Here is a 19,321-nt window from a genome sequence, read left to right on the forward strand (position 1 = left end):
CTTAGCAAATGGTGTCATCCTCTTTTACTTCTCTGTACCTGCATCGCTTAGCCCGTCCGTCATTCAGCGCGAAACACACGCAGAGTGAGAATCAGTTAATAAGTGTTGTGATGCAACTTTTTTGTTCAAATTTTACAAAATGTTTACGTTATGTTTATAATGAGCGAGTACATCACGAATCAATCTTTCAAGCCGTGTTTTTGTCTTATAATGAATCACCATGGTACACGTATAATAAGTGTTTATTTTCGGATTATTTTAGTCCAGCGGGTACCCGCGCGCTGCGGAGTAGCAAAGTACCTGGGTGACTCGTCCATAGACTTAAACGGAGAGAAGTAGCGCCGTTTACAATGTTCTTCCGCAAGACGCATGCAGTTTTGTGCGTCTCAGTGGGAAAGTTGCATACGTGTGTCTCCGTTGTTAACGTTTATTGTATGATTTATCGTTAATTTGAGACTCATTTTAACAATCGGGAGTGAAAACAAACTACATATCACTGTATACCACCAGTAGGCTACCGGTAAGTTATGTGTGAAATCACTAAAAACCCCATTCACACAACTGTCTGACTATCAAACTAGACAATAAATATTTTTTTGTTTGTCACATGTAGACTAATATGAAGGGGATAACGTTTTTAACCCTTAGTGCAGGAGTCACAAGTGTTTTGTTTTAGACATATAGTAAAGGTAATGGTTCAATTAAAGGACTGTTAAAAGAAAAGCTGCAAATTAACAAACTATTAATAACCTACCATATGTTGTAGGCATAAAAGTTATAAATTAGGAGATTTGACATTTTGATAAAGGCTTAAAACGATACACTGTATATTCACATAAAACCATACCCACACTGCTGGTGTAGCCCACCTTTTGTCCTGAGACTTTAATATGGCATTAATGGCAAAAATGTGCTAGCTCACCATTAATTAGAAATAAAAAGGTTGGCAAAAAAAATGCATCTGAAAACTCATCAGATTGATGCTTTAAAATATGTTATTTTAAAAAAAAATTCTAAGGGGGAGCATGCTCCCGGACCCTAGAGGGGTAATATTCTTCTCATCTTTTCACCCCTGACCCATTTTCTGAAAGGTCTCCAAAAAAATCTTTATTTTGGAGTTAGTAGAACCAATGTTAAAATGATAGCTATTTAACAATAGACATATTATTGGTTTCTGTAGGAAAAAAGAGCGGGTGGTGGCACTGGGTGCTCAGCACCCCTAAAGCTCTAACCCTAGAATCGCCTCTGCCTCAGAGATTGACGATGCGTGCCAACAACAGTTACTCTGACTGCATTCAAGAAAGTCAGCACTGCGCAACTGAGGACGCAGAAGAACACTCAACAACCATTGACACAATTTTCTCTGGCTACTGTGTTGGACAAGGATAACAATTCTACAAGTATTACTTTAAAAATGTAACCAATTTTACCTGGTGCCAATCATTTCACATTTGCATAATATTAAATGAATTTAAAGCCTCATAATTTCTCCAGAAATACTGTATGGCTATGGTTTGCAGTCAGCTAAATTAAATACAAAAAATACATTTTTAGAATATGTTTTAAATACATGAGCCGTTGGTTGCAATTCACAACCTCACCACTAGATGCCACTAAAATTTACACACTGCACCTTTAAAAAAATGTATTTCAGGGGCAACAAACACATTTCTAATTTTACATTGTATATTTTGGCCAGGAAAATATACAATGTAAAATTAGAAATGTGTTTGTTGCCCCTGAAATACATTTTTTTAAAGGTGCAGTGTGTAAATTTTAGTGGCATCTAGTGGTGAGGTTGTGAATTGCAACCAACGGCTCATGTATTTAAAACATATTCTAAAAATGTATTTTTTGTATTTAATTTAGCTGACTGCAAACCATAGCCATACAGTTTGTATAAAATGTAGAAATTATAAAATGTATACATATTTATAAAATATAATATTTTTGCTACATTTTTTTACATTTTACAATGCTACATGAATATAAATGTTTTAAAATATATTTACTTTTAAAAAATATTTCAAAATATACAAAAAATGGCCAAAAAATATATTGGTGAAAAACAAAGTTTTGTAAACATATTAAAAGTAATATATTTCAGCACATATATTTTTGGCCATTTTTTTATTTTGAAAAATATTTTAAATTATATTTAAAAATATATATATTTTTGCCGTATGGGTAGGCCTGTCTTTTCAAAATACAGACTATTGGGCTGAGCCAAACCAGGTCATAAGTTACTGTGGGAAAATATTACATCAAAGGCCCATATACAAAATGACATAATTTACAAATATCCTAATTGCTTTTACCCATGTTTACCAACTCAAGTCAAATTGTTATACCATGCTTTTGTAACCTATACAGTGCAGTGTATATGTAATCATAAAAAGATGTTTACTCTGGGTCAGTGCAGTTTAAAATAATGTTTACAGTTTTTTTCGATTGCTAAACGACTGGAGTCACATGTGCAAAACTCTAACTACAGTCTGCACAGCAGCAGTTCATGTGGACCAAACTCTAGTTTGTTTTTCATTGCTTGAACACAGTTTTTAAAACTTCACACACTTATCCCATGACTTTAAACACAACCTGCACAACACTGTGGATTTACAGCACTTTGTTCAAATGCTAACACACTGCTGTCAAAACTGTCAACCACACATTCATAACACAATTGATTTCAGCCTTGTGCCTTTCAAACACTGCTGATTGCAATTTCATATATATATATTTCAAATATATAAAATTCATGTACATTTAGTTTCTACCGTTTTTTTCTCATTACTGTAATTCCGCAAATTAATTACTCCAGACTATTACAGTTTTTTTTTATTCGCTTTGGTACTATTTTCACAAGTATGTGGTAAAACCTCACAACTGTTGGTACAAAACTCACAGCAGATCATCAAAAAGTCAGTTTTTTCAAACATGTAATCACATTTTCAATTGACTTAGTACAACACACAAAATTATACATTCACTTTTTCACCACACTTAATGATTGTGTCATCAAAGAAATACATTTCATTTGAAGTAATTGTCTTTCACAATACAATGCTCACAATACTTTTGATATGCTTCTCATTTCATATGCGTAAATACATTTGACCAGCACTAAATTCAACTGATCTTAATGGTTAATCACTGAACCATTTGGTAAACCTATATATTTTCATTTCAGCAATATACAGTATATGGATTTTGAGAACTACAGAAATAAAATGTGTGTTTGTACAAACATATAAATTATCTGTAACCACACATGATAAAATACTCTTTATTGCTAGTTGATTTTACATAGTGGTAACCACAGTTGGTCATTACAGTAGATATACTGTAAAAGTGGGGGTGTAAACACTGGCAATTTCTTTCAACATGGAGCAGGACAGACAGCAAGAAGATCTTGTGGACAAGGGATCCATCAGAGAGGTGGGCATGGGCACCCACAGAGACCTCAAAGAGGTGGACAAAAATCTACGGCCAAATGCTCAGGACGGGCTTGATCCAAATTGCAGTGGTGTTGTGTGTGCACTAGATGTTGTGTTGTAGTTCAGTTACATTACGGAAGGTGTGGCTATGTTACAATTATATCTGAAAAATAAAAACTACTGTACTGTAATTTGCTCAAATGATTGTAGAGGATGTCTTCATTGATCCTTCACTTGATTACACATAGGATGGATATTTTGGAAATGATAGATTATGTAAGTAACGTAAGTGTATTGCCTAATATGAAACTGTGTAATATGTATTTTTTAGTACTGTAGCATATTAATTTCAGGACTTTTAAGGCTGATTTGAAACATGTATCTTGCAATGTTTGCTGTTGGATGAAGTGATTGTTAAAATTACTAAACTGAAAGAAGATCATACCGTTGTGTTTCGGTGATTAAACCAAATGTTCTCATTACATATTACAATAATCTTGTATTTAAAACAATGATAATGTGGACTGAAAACATGTGCAACTCACTGAAAGCATTAAATCAGGTTTTGAAAGAATGACTAGCTGCATTACAAGTGTGATCAGTTTGGATTTTTGTACTAAGAGTTTTGAAAATGTACACCTTACTTGTGAAAATAGTACCAAAGCGAATAAAAAAAACTGTATAGCAAACTGCTAATTTTCATTTACCTTAAAGAATTATGATGTTCTAAATAAAATAATAAGTCATGTGATAAATCAATAAATAAATCATTCTTTGAAGAAAACATTACTTTGTGTGACGTCACTGAAATTGTTAAAACTGTAAAGATAAAAAAGTTAGTATTTTGTGTATTGGTGTTTGATGTTAGTGTTTTTCCTCTCAGTGTGTTGTGAGTGACAGTGTGTGTTATCTCATTGAGGGTTGTGTTTAGTGTTTGGCTGCACTGAGCTGTTTTGAGTCATTTGTTAAGAGTTGTGCTGAGGTGACTTTTGGTATTGCAGACTGTAGTTAGAGTTTTGCACACGTATAGCTCCAGTTGTGCCCACTGTCGTTTAGCAATCGAAAAAAACTGTAAAGAACTAGGAACTTGACTATTCAACATGGCAAGAACAGGATGGTTACCATGGTTGACAAAAGCTTGTCAGACAATTTAACAGGTCAATGTGAAATGAGATCTATTCAGTTACATCATGTAAGGCCATGTTTACATTAGAGCATTTGCGTTTTAAAACGGCATTTTAAAATGAAAACGATCCTCGTTTATACTGGCATTTTAAAAAGAATCTTCATCCACACTATATACCACCATAAACGCATGAAACATGACCAATCACGTAACTGGGCATGCGCATAAAAGTGTAAAATAACTTATTACTCTAATAATAGCTTACCTTTGCACGTTTACGCAGCCTAGGGGGTGTGCGATATTGACAAAAATTCATACATGGGTCCTTTGCTGGCAACTATAACAGACACTATTTTTGAACCTATAAAAATGTGTTTGGGAAAGTCTTATACTGTTCTATTTCCCCCCTACAACATATTAATATGATTAATAGGTTAATTTTGATTAAAAGGTCTTTATTATTTAAAAAGAAAGCATTCAAGTGAACAGTACTAAACAGTAGCGAACTTGAAGCAAAAATAAATTTTAGCAAATGCAAACTTCAATCAAACAAAGTAAGAAGTGAAGAATTGCTTTAGACTACCAGAAATGCTTATTGCATTAATTTTTAAAAGTGTGCGATGTCCGTGCACGTCCTCCGCTAGCAACGCACAAATAGCTAAAAGCCAAGCGCCTAAACGAGCATTATAATAATGACGTTGAGTTTATTGTTTTTATTAATTTATATTCACAAAACTTATCAACAAAACATCGATTTAAATTAAGAGACAAATTAACTGAAACGAAATTCATTTTAAAGTAGCAAACAAAACTTACATTAAACTGGAAAATAATGTCTGACCCATTACAATTATCCCTTCATATTGGCCTTTGCAACGCCTATATGGCATTTAAAATTACAGTCTATCTTTCGTAAGCTAACTAAATTTAAACAAAACATAAACACTTATACTGTTCTAGCTCCCCCTACAACATATTAATATGATTAATAGGTTAATTTTAATTTTATAACTAAACAGAAAGGTCTTTATGATTTAAAAAGAAAGCATTCAAGAGAACAGTAAACAGTATCGAACTTGAAGCAAAAATAAATGTACGCAAATGCAAACTTCAATCAAACATAGTAAGAAGTGAAGTATTGCTTTAGCCTACCAGAAATGCTTATTGCATTAATTTTTAAAAGTGTGCGAGGTCCGTGCACGTCCTCCGCTAGCAACACACAAATAGCTAAAAGCCAAGCGCCTAAACGAGCATTATATTAATGACGTTGAGTTTATTGTTTTTATTAATTTATATTCACAAAACTTATCAACAAAACATCGATTAAAATTAAGAGACAAATTAACTGAAACGAAATTCATTTTAAAGAAGCAAACAAAACTTACATTAAACTGGAAAATAATGTCTGACCCATTACAATTCTCCCTTCATATTGGCCTTTGCAACGCCTATATGGCGCTTAAATTACAGTCTATCTTTCGTAAGCTAACTAAATTTAAACAAAACATAAACACATTAAACCCAACAATACTCAAACATTAATATAAAACAGACATCTAAAAGGATACATGTTAAAACAATCCGATATAGCGTTTATAATAGCTGGTTGGTAGATGTTTACTATTTTTAGCAAAACCTCCGTTGCAAACCAATATTTACATGAATAAAATAATTTTTACTTTGAAAATGATGCGCTGTCACGTTAACATCAGCTGTTCGTTTACATAAGACTCCGTCTACGTTCATTTACACTCAGAGCAACGTCTAAGTTCTCAAACTAAAACAGGGTCTTCAGCGTTTGCGAACGAATCCGTTTATGAGGGTCGAAAACGGTGATGTAGTGTAGATGAAAGGCGTAAACGTAGCAAAAGTAACGCGTTTTAGGGCATAAGCGCATTAATGTAAACATGGCCTAAGTCACACCCACAAACCCTCGAAACATACTCCCGCTTCTTGGAGGGCCATCAATAAAAACAGAATAAGAGAAAAGCAAACTATAACCCAACCAAAAAAAGGAATGATCTTTTTTGAGGTTTGTTTTTGGTTAGCCAGGATATAGTTTTCTTAACAAAAATACAAGTTCCATTATTCAAATCCCCAGCTTCATTGTACCAGATCTGTTCAGCGCCACTGTCAATAATGAATACAATCCATGTTGTTGTTTTTTTTTATTGTTTTTTTTAATTATTCAAATCAAAATAAGCCAAATATCATCACACAATATGAAGGATTAAATAGATATCTGATCTTACACATTTTTTATATATTATAGTTATATATAGTTAATATAATATATTAAAATATAGTGTATTAAAGCAGACACACACACACACACACGCACGCACGCACGCACGCACGCACGCACGCACGCACACACACACACACACACACTCTATAAGAAACTTATAGAGAGAAAGCAGGTGGGTTTGTTCATAATGGTAAATGGTGTACAATTTTCCACACATCCACAGGAAAGAGTATGTACTAGTTAAAGTGCACTATGAATCACTGAAAGTGTTGTTTAGAAAACACAGCTGTAGAAAGCAGCAACATTAAGATTCAGAATCAAAAGACCTCAATTCTGCTTTATATCATATGCATTTATTTTTACAACCTTAATTACAAATGCATATATATATATATACATATATCAATAAGATCATGCTGTACTTTAATGCAATGCACTGCAATGTTTGAAAAATAATCTTTTATATCAGACAAAATGAAAACGTTTCCTATGTTTTTCTATAAAAATTGGAAAATAGTTCTATATGTGCTTAATGGAATGAACATAGAGACAATAACAATATAACAAAGTTACCATTAATATGTTTGCTAAATTTGAAATAAATAAAAGCTGGTGGCATTATTATGTAAAAAACAACTAATAATAATTTATTTAAAACCAATTTTATCTACTTCCAACTTATCATTAAGTAAACATAATTCTCCTCAGTAGTCAGTGGTTGTGCATGACAGTGTGTTTGTCTTAGACAAGTGCTAGATAAAGTGTGTCTGTCTCTTGGTTTACATTATGTTAACATTAGTCCTAATTACCACCACAATACCCCTTTACAAATACACAATTATCTGCCAACAATTAGTGTAAAGTGGTTGTCAAACAGTGATTATGAGCCTCATTAAAAGGGGAGGTGAATCTCATTATGTTAGTGTCTCATTACACACACACACACACACACACACACACACACACACGCACACACACACACACACACACACACACACACACACACACACACACACACACACACACACACACACACACACACACACACAGAGACCACACAGGGGGTTATTGAGTCCTGAATACACAACACTCTTGACACACTAAAACAAACATCTATACCCTGCTATAATGGGTTAATTTCATTATTCTAATGACTTTTAATGTTATTTAACTTCTTGTGTACTTGATGCATTACATGTTCATGGAGGAGTTTAATCAACATCAAAGTTTAAGGTAAAAATTTCTCCAAACTTATAAGGGAATGTGTATAATAGCACGTTTGAATGGTCACCTTTGAAACCAATTTTAAAAGGACTCTTTGCTTTTAAGTTTCTTAACTGGCCCTGCTTTGTGACAAAAGTATAAATATAGTATTTAATAGCTTTGTAGTATCTCAATTAATATGAGGTTTAAAAAGCCATGTGCCCAAACATTACCAAAAACATTAGCAATAAATAAATAAATAAATAAACTTGTAAAAAAAGTTAATTATTACTGTCAGCTGCAAGTAACTTACTGTAGATTTAAATTGATGTTATTTACTGCTAACTGTTTGTTTAAAGTTAAATGAACTACAGCAGCATTTTTACTGTGTTTTAAATGTAATATATCAAAATGCAGTTATGAGAAATTGTTTTTAATCAGTTGCCAACATATAAAACAAATGCTATAATATTTGAAATTGTTACTAGACCCAGACTAAAATGCTTGTTTGAGTCGTCCATACTGAAATCAGTTTGCACTGAAATATCTTAACATAAATGAGTGCCATTGTTTTGTCTCTAGATGCACACCAGTTTTGTTTTTAGTAAGGAATGTTTGTAAAAACGACTTAAATGTCCTAATAGGCCTAGTTCTGGATTAACCTAAACTTTGTCTGGGAAACTGCCACATTAATCTGTTTATTTAAATGTGCAATTTTTATTTTGCATACTGGTATGTTTGCCATAACTTGTACTCCGTTTACATATATGTATTTAGTTCAGTTAGACAATCAATAACTTATGAAAATCATAAATTAGTTTACCAAATTCATATTTGTAGGCCTATTGTATTTATCATTCATATTGTATATTTAATTTATAATAATCCTGATAGTCATCATTGCGGAAAATACATTATGAAATATATTTTCTTTTTTTATATAATGAACCCCCGTAAAAAAAGTAGTATACTTCGTGTATTAGAAATATGACTGAAGTACATGAAATATAAAACAAGTATGCTTCTACTTGTTGTGCTTTATTTAAAGAGTATTTAATATGTACTTTTTAAAAGTATATTTTGTGTATGCACAAAATGTACTTAAACAAAACTGTAATTTGCTTTGCAATGTCTTTTTAAGTGTATTTCCATTAAAATGGCGATACAATGCGATTGTACTGTAAGGGTGCTTAATTGCTCATGAATTTTCAGTAGTGTACTTTAGTGCACTTGAATTTTTAAAAAAGTTGTTCCATTTTAGTATACTATTTACACTTGAAGTGTAGTCAAATAGATGTTAAGTTGAAGTTAATACATAATTTAATACACTTAACTATACTTGGATTTGACGAAAATAGTACGAAATGTAGAAAATATACTTGGTACACTTTTTTAAAGTTTTTAGTATAATTATTTTTCACCTGGGGCAAGCTTAAAAAAATATTTTTTTTATGAATTTGCATGAAGTGTATGTGGTAGTTTAAATCAGGGTTTGAATGTGTTTTGAGTGACCTTTTCTATCTTTAGATGTCCTTAAAAACATTATTTAATGACCTAAAACTGGAGACACGCACATACAAATAGGCAAAGTGTTCCTCTCTTCATGCTAATTCAAATCTTTATCAGATATCTTCACCCAATTAAACATTTGCATTGACATCATGTTGTCTGACTTAATTTTCAGACTACAGTTCAATATACGTATAAGTGACTTTGATTACATAAATTATAGCCATAAGGTGACAAAGTAAAGACACACATCAGCCTGATTATAGAAAGTTAACACATATTTAAATCGAGGCAATATAAGGTAAAACTACCAGTTCTGTTTTTCTGTATGTAAACAGTAATAAATATATTAACAGCTGTTTAACTGTACACTTTAAGAGAAACTGTCTGTAGCATAATGTGATTTAAAGGTTTTTCTCCATCTATTTTCATTTTCAAATTGCATTATGAGATCTTGATCTCAGCCTCAACAATTTTATGGCCATAATGAGGTTATAAGAGAAATAATAAAACATGTAAAAAAAAATTTACGGTTGCTGCATTGTCAATTGACAGACAATAAGGGTAAAACGTGGAGGTAATGAGCTATTTTACAGATGTGTAGTCTAATTAGGAACCTGAGCCAGCTGGCAGTATGTCCAAAAACACAACAGTAGTTTAATCTGCCCGTGTGATCACATTTGTACTGACAAAATCAAAACAGACCAGAAGATTAATCAGTCTTTGCAAATGATTTCTAATGAGTTTAATCTAGAATAATCAATAAACCCCCACAGACACCCCAAGCTTGGGCATGTTTGGAAACTTGGGAATTCACAGCCTGGCATATAGTCACGGAATTTTTTGCTCATTTTTCTGTGGCATTCTCACGGATCTCCGCATATTTCCGTGGCCCTGCCACGGACTTTCTTTTTTCGTGGCATTCTCACGGATTGGTTACTCAACTGTTTTGTCCTATTTTCTTACCATTGTCGCTTCGGTTTAGGGTTAGATTTACATAAAATGACATCCCTACCCAAACCCAACTCTAACCCCAACGCCAGGCGACAATTGATTAAAGTTTAGAAAATATTAAAGAATACATCAGAAAAAATAGTATAAACCAATACTTAAAGTTACATACTAACGCAAACACCAAATCTAACCCTAAACCGAAGCGACAATGGTTTGAAAATAGGAAAAAGCAGTTGAGTAACCAATCCGTGAGAATGCCACGGAAAATAAAAGCCCGTGGCAGGGCCACAGAAATATGCGGAGATCCGTGAGAATGCCACGGAAAAATGAGCAAAAAATTCCGTGACTATGCCACAGAAATTCGTGAGATCATGTTGGCCAAAATTGTATCAAGATGCGGGATGTGCAAGCTGTAGCTATCCCACAATGCAATGCGCTAAACAAGAAAGGATGTAACCAAATATATGATAAAAAATATATTTTTAATGTGAAACAAACAATGCAAAATATTGCCTTTAATTTCCCAGCATACAATACGTAAAAATCACTGCTTGCACAATGTTGTGGTTAACCAACCAGAATGAATCATTACACATCAATATATTTACATTTAGGCATTTAGCAGATGCTTTTATTCAAAGATTAGGAAACAATTAAATGATTTGTCATATGGTGGCAATAATACAAGAAGTGTTTTATCTGCATGTCTCAAACAGCACTGTTATAAAGATGCTAACTTGTAAATGTCCGTCAACACATTATCTATGAAAGAGGCAGTAATAATGTAAGATGTGTATTGCTGTAGTTAAGCAGACACATTCACAGATTTCCATGCCATTTAACAGGCTTTAGAAAGAGAGGAAGAGAGATTGAGATGTAGTATATAAAGACTGTTGTAGAGACTCTCTGAATTTGGTGCCTAATTATGTCCTTTGAGACCACCAGGACAAGAAGAGAAAGAATGAATGAGAGGAAAGCAGGATGAGGAAGAGGAGGGGAGATGGAGAGCCTGGAGGAGTCTGGTGAGAGACAGAGGTCTTAAGCCTGAGGTGAATGGAAGAAAAACTAAACAGACATAAGACTGATGTTTGGGGGTGGGGGGTGTTGGGTTGGGGGTACTCGAATAAACAAAAGGAAATAAAGCCACAAAGAGGAACTAGAAACACTAAGTGCACAAAAGAAAACATTTCAGTCATTTGTGCACAACAACTATTAAAGTAGAGAAACTATAAAAACAATCAACAATAGAGCTTCCCGACATGCACACAATGCACCAGGCACTCAGAAATTAAGTGTAACTGCAACAAGATATTTACATTTATATTTATACATTTAGAAGATGCTTTTATCCAAAGTATCTTACAATTTAATTACGTTTGTCAAAAGATTAATTGCATACAAAATAAAAGTTTGTGTTTTCATAATATATACAATACAGGCCAAAAGTTTGGACACACTCATTCATTCTTTATTTATATATTTTTCCACATAACAGAATAATAATAAACTCGTCCAAACTATGGCATAACACAAATGCAACTGTGGGAATTATGTTGGTGACTGAAAGCATCCAAAATAAATCAAAATTCTGTTATATTATATCTTCTGAAGTGCAGTCACACCTAACCCTAACCATAGAAATTTTTAAACCATACTCGTGTCATTTTATCAAGAAGCTTCTTGAAGTTTTACTTTAGACTGAATGTTAAAGAATATTGAAGGACTTCACATTTAATCTGGGCTCTTATTGACAGATTTTTCTGTAATATTCATTGCAAGTCATCTATTATAAAAATAATATTTTAAAATAAAATTTTAGTTTTCTAATAACAGAAATTAATATGTTTGGCACAGGTATATTTTTGTGTACAAATGTAATGGATGGAACCATGCATCTTCAGATTAAATGATTTTTAACATTTTAACATTAACATTTAGTTAAAGGAACAGTATGTAAGAAATTGATATCAATTAATCATAAAATGGCCATGATATGTCACTAGACATTAAGAAATCATTTTCATTTCAAATACTTATTTCACTGACAACAGTGGTCTGACCAGGATATTGTCATTTAAAAAGTGGAGTTGCAGCCCTCAACTGATGTTTATGTTGTCATTTTGTGTATTGGCCACCAGTTGTGTGATTGCAGTACCAGTTTTAGCCACAATACTACATACTGTTCCTTTAACATTTTAGTCAAGTGTGTCCAAACTTTTCAAATGTACTGTATGTGTGCACTGTGTGTAGTTATTTCGTATATATAATTGCACACATATGGATGGATGTATTTTAGAAACATATATATATTAGATTTTTATATAATTGATATTATATATAAAAATACATAATAATTACACCCAAATATATTATGCAAACACAAACTTTTATTTTGTATGCGATTAATCGTGATTAATCTTTTGACTGCCATAAAAATAATGCATGTAGTAAGTTCAATTCAATTCAATTCAATTTTATTTATATAGCGCTTTTCACAATTTGGTAATTGTATCAAAGCAGCTTTACATAATAGTATTTCACTCTCTTATTCTTGGCATTTATGACTATTAGCTGATGGGATTTCTCTCCTCAGTCCTGCACAAATGTCAATCGTTCACGAGTATATATACGTCATGACTCTGTGGGCCGAAGACAGACATTGGTTCACCAAGTTCAGCTGTCTGGATGCAAAGTTCCCCAGGTGTAAACTGGAAGGCATGTACACACACAGTTCAGCACGTGATGTGATGTCTTGTTTTGTCTCTTTATTTGTAATTTTAACAAGACAAAGAAATTGTGATATAGCTGATAACATCTCTCTCTTATGTTGGATATCAAGTCATTCGAGTACATTCCTGCAGGTTTTGTTTTCATTTTCACAGGATGTTTGTAGTCCCTGTGCGATGTGTGGAAGTCGAAGGGGAAGCGGCGGATTTGAGTTCCGCTCGGATTGAACGAAGAGGACAAAACATTACAAAGTGATAAGAACTACAAGACACCAAATCAAAGTGTTAGGAAACTTCAAACTTTTCATGTTTGACCTTTTCTGTTTGGGAAAAAGCATAACAGTGTATGTAAATGTGTGTCTAGACTGCCGGGTGCCGTCTGGGTGGGCTTCTTGCCATAATGAGGACTCTGGTGAATGCATTTGAGAAAACTGGAGGGTTGAAGGACGACTCTAAGGAGCAAATATAATCACTGGGGCTGAATGTGGATTTGAGCCAAAGGTTGTGTGTGTGAGAAGTTTATGCCAAGTTCACCGTCTAAAATAGAGATATTGTGTAAGTGTCACTTAGCTCGTGTTTATCTGTTTCTCTAGACAGATTTTACTTGCCACATAAGTATAATTGGACACCAAATCTTGATAAAAAAATATGTTTTAAAGATTAAAAAAGTAAAATATTTAAAAAAAAAGCATAATTTATGGTGTTATATATAGTGGAAAATTTGTGTTTTGGACAGAACAGAAGTGTCCGATGTGATGGCAGGAAAAAAAATCATTTTTTATTACAAGCAAATTGTGTGATTGTTTAAGCCAGTGTTGTGTGTTACATATATTTGCTGTAGTTATGCAGCTGTTTTACAGTAACTTACTGTAGATTTATGTTATAAACATTTTCAGTCTTTATCTTTACAGAATCAAACTATAAAATCACAGCCTCATGTAAAGCATTCTGGGAACCAGAAATCCTCATCAACCTTTTGCCTTTATTCCTTCAGATTTTCGTTTTTTTCAGATTTTCTTCAGAATGTTTTGCATGAGACTGTTGTTTTGTGGTTTTATTCTGTAGGGATGGAGACTTGTTAATGTTTGGTGTTCATTTGGCTTTGAACAGGCTGTTGCCAGTAAATAACATCAATTAAAAGCTGACAGTAATATTGTAATTTCTACAGACATTTTTAACAGTGTAAGTTTATTTGTTTCTTTGATTTGATTGTCTGAGATTTGACATAGACATAATCTGGAAAATGTGAGTATGCAGTGCCATTTGGTTTCTCTGAAGCCTTATCAAAAGCATGCTGGATTACTTACACTCTTCATCTCCTCTAAATCCTCTTCCTCTTCTTTCTGTTCTAGCAGATATGTCTCTAACAATTGTTTAAATTTTATATCTCAGCACTTGCCACATCATTTCCTTCTTAAGTAAGTGCTTTGAAGTTCTCTTTTGTTAGTCACTTTGTATAAAAGCATCTACTAAATGCCTAAATGTTAACGTGTTGATGGTCGCTTTAAAATGTTAATGTGTTTCTTGTGTATTAATGACCTATTACATTATCTTTGCTATTTGCCTGATATTGTTTACACATTATTATTTTGAATGAAATGTTTTTTTTTTTCATTTTAGTTGTTTATATTTATTGACTACTAAGGTTGCCATTATAACTTAAAGTGTGACGACATCATGCCCCACATAAAGTAAATGTGTTCAGTGAAATTTTTATCCGGGGCAGTTCAGTGATTTTTTTGTGCAAGCTTTATAAACAGAATTTGACTTTAAAAAAAATAACTCAGTCCCAGTCTTCTATACTTTTTGTCATAAACTTATTTTTGACCAAAATCTATTGAGGCCAGGAAAACAATGCACCACCACCCAGCTCGTGGCAGTTTGTACGATAATTGCCCCCCGTCGAGCCCATCCCGCTTCATCAAGACCACGCGCACGCGGCAACAGAGAGAAACCTCGCGTGCGTCTCTGAATGCGCGCTGTTGTTTCTGTCCATGAGAATGCAAGCACCTGTAGTGGATCCAGAAAGTTTGGGAAAACTTTAAGCCGAAACAGAAACTCAAAACTCACTATTCAGTTAATGTATTTCTCCAGAAAAACATAAAAGCAGTAGATATAAGAAAAGTATATGGTTCTACTATATCACTTGTAGTGTCTTGCTTTAAAATACATGCTATGTTTAGGAGTATTAAGTGCCAATAAACATTTTACCCTCAATTAAAGGTTGTATAATGGTTCTTCACAGCGATGCCATTGAAGAACGATTTGTTTTGTTCATCATAAAAGTCAAAAGGTCAAAGGGTTTCCACTACAAAGAACCTTTTGTGCAACAGGAAGTTAAAAGTTCTTCATGGACATTTGATTTTTCTAAGAAAGTGGATGGGCATTGTGCAAACTTTACATCGCAGCGTGGATTTTGTTGTTTTTGTTTTACTGTGTGGTATTTTATTGCTTTTGTGTAGCTCTTGAAATTATTACGCACCGTTCTACTTCCTTTAAAATCCATTTAAATGCAGCCAAAATGGGAATTCAGCTATGTAATAGTGACATTTTTCTGAGGATAGATATTCTGGGAGGATCAGAACAATCTAAACATGTCGTGATACTTGTTTACAGTTACAGACTCAATGTTTAGACAGAGGGTGGGAGATAAACAGAAGTAAAATAATTTAAGACATACAAACCGTAGGCAATGCAAACATTTACTTAAGACAACTCGGGGGATGCATGATTATCACCAATCAGATCTCGCCCCATGAGTGCTGTGACTGGGCATTGAGAGAAAGGGGCGTGACTTGTCTACCCTCTGTATAAATACACAGACTCCTCACTATGTGACAGTTCACCTATTTATGAGTAACGCAAGACGGATGTGGTCCTGATGTGCAACCTGATATTTCTCTCAGCGTGTATGTAGACAATCGTAAGTGTTGCACTCCAGACATCAGCATGTACCTGTTTGCCAGAAGATGACTGCGTTTTAATCGGACAGCCACTGAACACATGCATGCGCATCCTGCTTTATTTAGAAGACCGGGGGGTGCGCGCAACTGTGACCAAGGATGGGCTCCCCAGTGCAGGGATCCTACTGGTACCCAATCTGTGTCCTGCTATTGTGGAGCTCCGTGCGCGCTCGAGAGCCGATCTGTCAGGAGATTTCCGTCCCGCTGTGTAGAGGGATCGGATACAACTACACGTACATGCCCAACCAGTTCAACCATGCCACGCAGGACGAGGCTGGGCTCGAGGTGCATCAGTTCTGGCCGCTCGTGGAGATCCAGTGTTCCCCGGACATGCGCTTCTTTCTTTGCAGCCTGTACACGCCTATCTGTCTGGAGGACTACAGAAAGCCACTGCCGCCGTGCAGGAGCGTGTGTGAGCGGGCGAGAGCTGGGTGCGCGCCGTTAATGCGCCAGTACGGTTTCCCGTGGCCGGACCGAATGAGATGCGATGTACTGCCCGTGCAGGGGGATCCAAACACGTTGTGTATGGACTACAACAGGACTGACATAACAACCGCGTCACCGGCTGCTGCAAAACCGACCAGCCGCCCGGGGAAACCAAACAACCGGAGGACTAAAAGCAATAATGGACGCGCGCCGGGTGGTAAACATAAATTGCCTGGATTAGGATCGACTTCCTGTGAGCCGGGATGCCACTGTCGGGCTCCAATGGTAACAGTAAGCAGTGACCGGCATCCTCTGTTCAACAGGGTCAAAACAGGTCAGATTACGAATTGCGTAATGCCGTGCCACAGCCCGTACCTTTCTCAAGAGGAGAGGACCTTCACCACTTTTTGGATAGGAGTGTGGTCAGTTCTGTGTTTCGTGTCCACGTTTGCCATGGTGGCCACATTTCTGATCGACATGGACAGGTTTAAATACCCCGAGCGCCCGATCATCTTCATGTCCACCTGCTATATGTTCGTGTCCGCCGGGTATATCATCAGACTCATCGCCGGGCACGAAAACGTTGCTTGCCACCAGGACCATGAGGTGGATCACATCCATTACGCAACTAGAGGACCTGCGCTGTGTACGCTTGTGTTTCTGTTAATCTATTTTTTTGGGATGGCGAGCTCCATCTGGTGGGTCATTCTCACCTTTACGTGGTTCCTAGCGGCCGGGATGAAGTGGGGAAACGAAGCAATTGCGCGCTACTCGCAGTACTTCCACCTTGCTGCGTGGCTCATACCGAGCGTAAAGTCCGTCGCGGTGCTCGCGCTGAGCTCGGTGGACGGGGACTCGGTTGCGGGTATCTGCTACGTGGGCAATCAAAATCTGGATAATCTGCGAGGCTTCGTGATTGCTCCACTGGTGATTTATCTTTTGATCGGAACTGTGTTTTTATTTGCCGGGTTCGTGTCCATGTTTCGGATACGAAGCGTCTTTAAACAAGGCGGAACGAAAACTGACAAACTGGAGAGGCTGATGGTAAGAATCGGCGTATTTACGGTGCTGTACACGGTGCTCGCCACCGTGATCGTGTCCTGTTATGTCTACGAACTCTACAATCGCGAGGCGTGGGAAAACGCACATGCGTGCTCCTGTCAGCCGGAGAAAACCGCTCCGAGACAGTATTATGCAGTTTTTATGCTCAAGTACTTTATGTGCCTGTTGGTCGGGATCGCGTCCGGTGCGTGGACGTGGTCCGGCAAAACTCTAGACTCGTGGCGCGCTCTGTGCGCGCGCTGCTCCTGTAGCAGCTGGAGCGGTAAGGGCACGAGTGGGTCCGTTTACAGTGACGCGAGTACGAGACTCACGTGGAGATCGAGCTCCGCGAGGTCGAGCACAGCAAGCTCGGTTCTCTGTCCCACAAAACAAATGCCACTGTCACGCGTGTAATGACAGAGCAAACGAGACAATTGCTGTTTACCTTTGCAGATAGAAGAGGAATTATAAATTAATTTTGTTTAAATTACATTTCAGAATACTTCAGAGGCCGTGCCTTAAAAAGTCATACGGGTTTTTATATTTTTTATGTATTTATAAAGGCGTTGTGATTATAACAATGACTTTGTCATATATTTTTACAAAGATTGTGTATATTTATTGCTTATTCTTTTTTTGACAAATATTACTATTTTAACAATAAAACGCAACTTGAAATCTTCCTAAAAGTGTTTTTTATGAAAGATAAACGACGGGGTCGAAAAGTCTGACACAATAAATGTTTTCGGATTGTGCATCATTAAAAGAATAGTTTGCAAATAAAGCTGTTCCAAACTTGTATAAAATGTTAATAAACAAACACATCTGGGGCACCATTCACTTCCACTGTATTATCTTTCGTACAATGGAAGTCAATGTTGCCCCAGATTTGCTTGGTTAGAAATATTCTTAAAAATATCTTCATTTGTATTCAGCAAAATCATTTTTAGTAAAAAATACTGGAAATTATACAGAAATGTCAAACAAAAACATTTGACCATAGTTGTAATATATTTCTGGACCCCATCTTTGTTTACAAAGGCCTACTAAAAATGAAGTATGGCCAAGAAGTATTTTACACCATACTTTATAAAGCCTTTGTGAAGAGGACACACCCATCTTAAATCTATTGTACAGTACATCATCTAGTCATCTAGTGGTCACAAGATTTAAACCAAAATCCAGCTTGTTCAAAATAAGACATTTATTTTGTATTTACATATTTCATAGTGCACGTCCAACACATTGCATTTTAATACATTTAACTATTGGTAACACTTTACAATATGGTTGTATTAGTTAACATTAGTAATTAAATTAGCTAACATGAATAAACAATGGAGTTTTTCAGCATGTATAGATTTTTGTAAATGTTAGTTAATGTCAGTAGTTCATATTAGCTAATGCATTAACTAATGTTAGAGAAAATAACAAACATTAAATACAATCTACCATACAACAATGCTTCAATATTCAAAAAAAAGTAATAGACTTAACTAAACGATTAAAATAAATCTAACTGTTAAAATAAAAATAATTAAGTGACATTCTTAATTATTTAACAAATGTTTTTTATGCATTATTAAGTAGATTTTATTTAATTTTAGTAAGTAAGTTATTTTTATTACTTTATAAAAATACTTTAAATTATTAAAATTTTACTTAAAAAAGGTTAGTGCAAATTGTTA

General features: G+C 35.0%; 1 protein-coding gene across 1 annotated transcript; it reads left to right on the plus strand.

The window, feature by feature from the left end:
* The first annotated feature begins 15,826 nt into the window (after positions 1 to 15,826).
* On the plus strand, positions 15,827 to 18,267 carry LOC141351157 (frizzled-8-like). The gene has a single exon (XM_073857701.1). The coding sequence runs from the start codon at positions 16,266 to 16,268 to the stop codon at positions 18,045 to 18,047; it is 1,782 nt and encodes a 593-aa protein (XP_073713802.1). The 5' UTR covers positions 15,827 to 16,265; the 3' UTR covers positions 18,048 to 18,267.
* Positions 18,268 to 19,321: the final 1,054 nt, after the last annotated feature.

Source organism: Misgurnus anguillicaudatus, chromosome 2 (assembly GCF_027580225.2).
Source record: "Misgurnus anguillicaudatus chromosome 2, ASM2758022v2, whole genome shotgun sequence".
NCBI classification, from domain to species: domain Eukaryota; kingdom Metazoa; phylum Chordata; class Actinopteri; order Cypriniformes; family Cobitidae; genus Misgurnus; species Misgurnus anguillicaudatus.

Bases quoted from the DNA above. Each gene is read 5' to 3' on its own strand.
- LOC141351157 (XM_073857701.1), top strand. From the start codon at position 16,266: ATGGGCTCCCCAGTGCAGGGATCCTACTGGTACCCAATCTGTGTCCTG.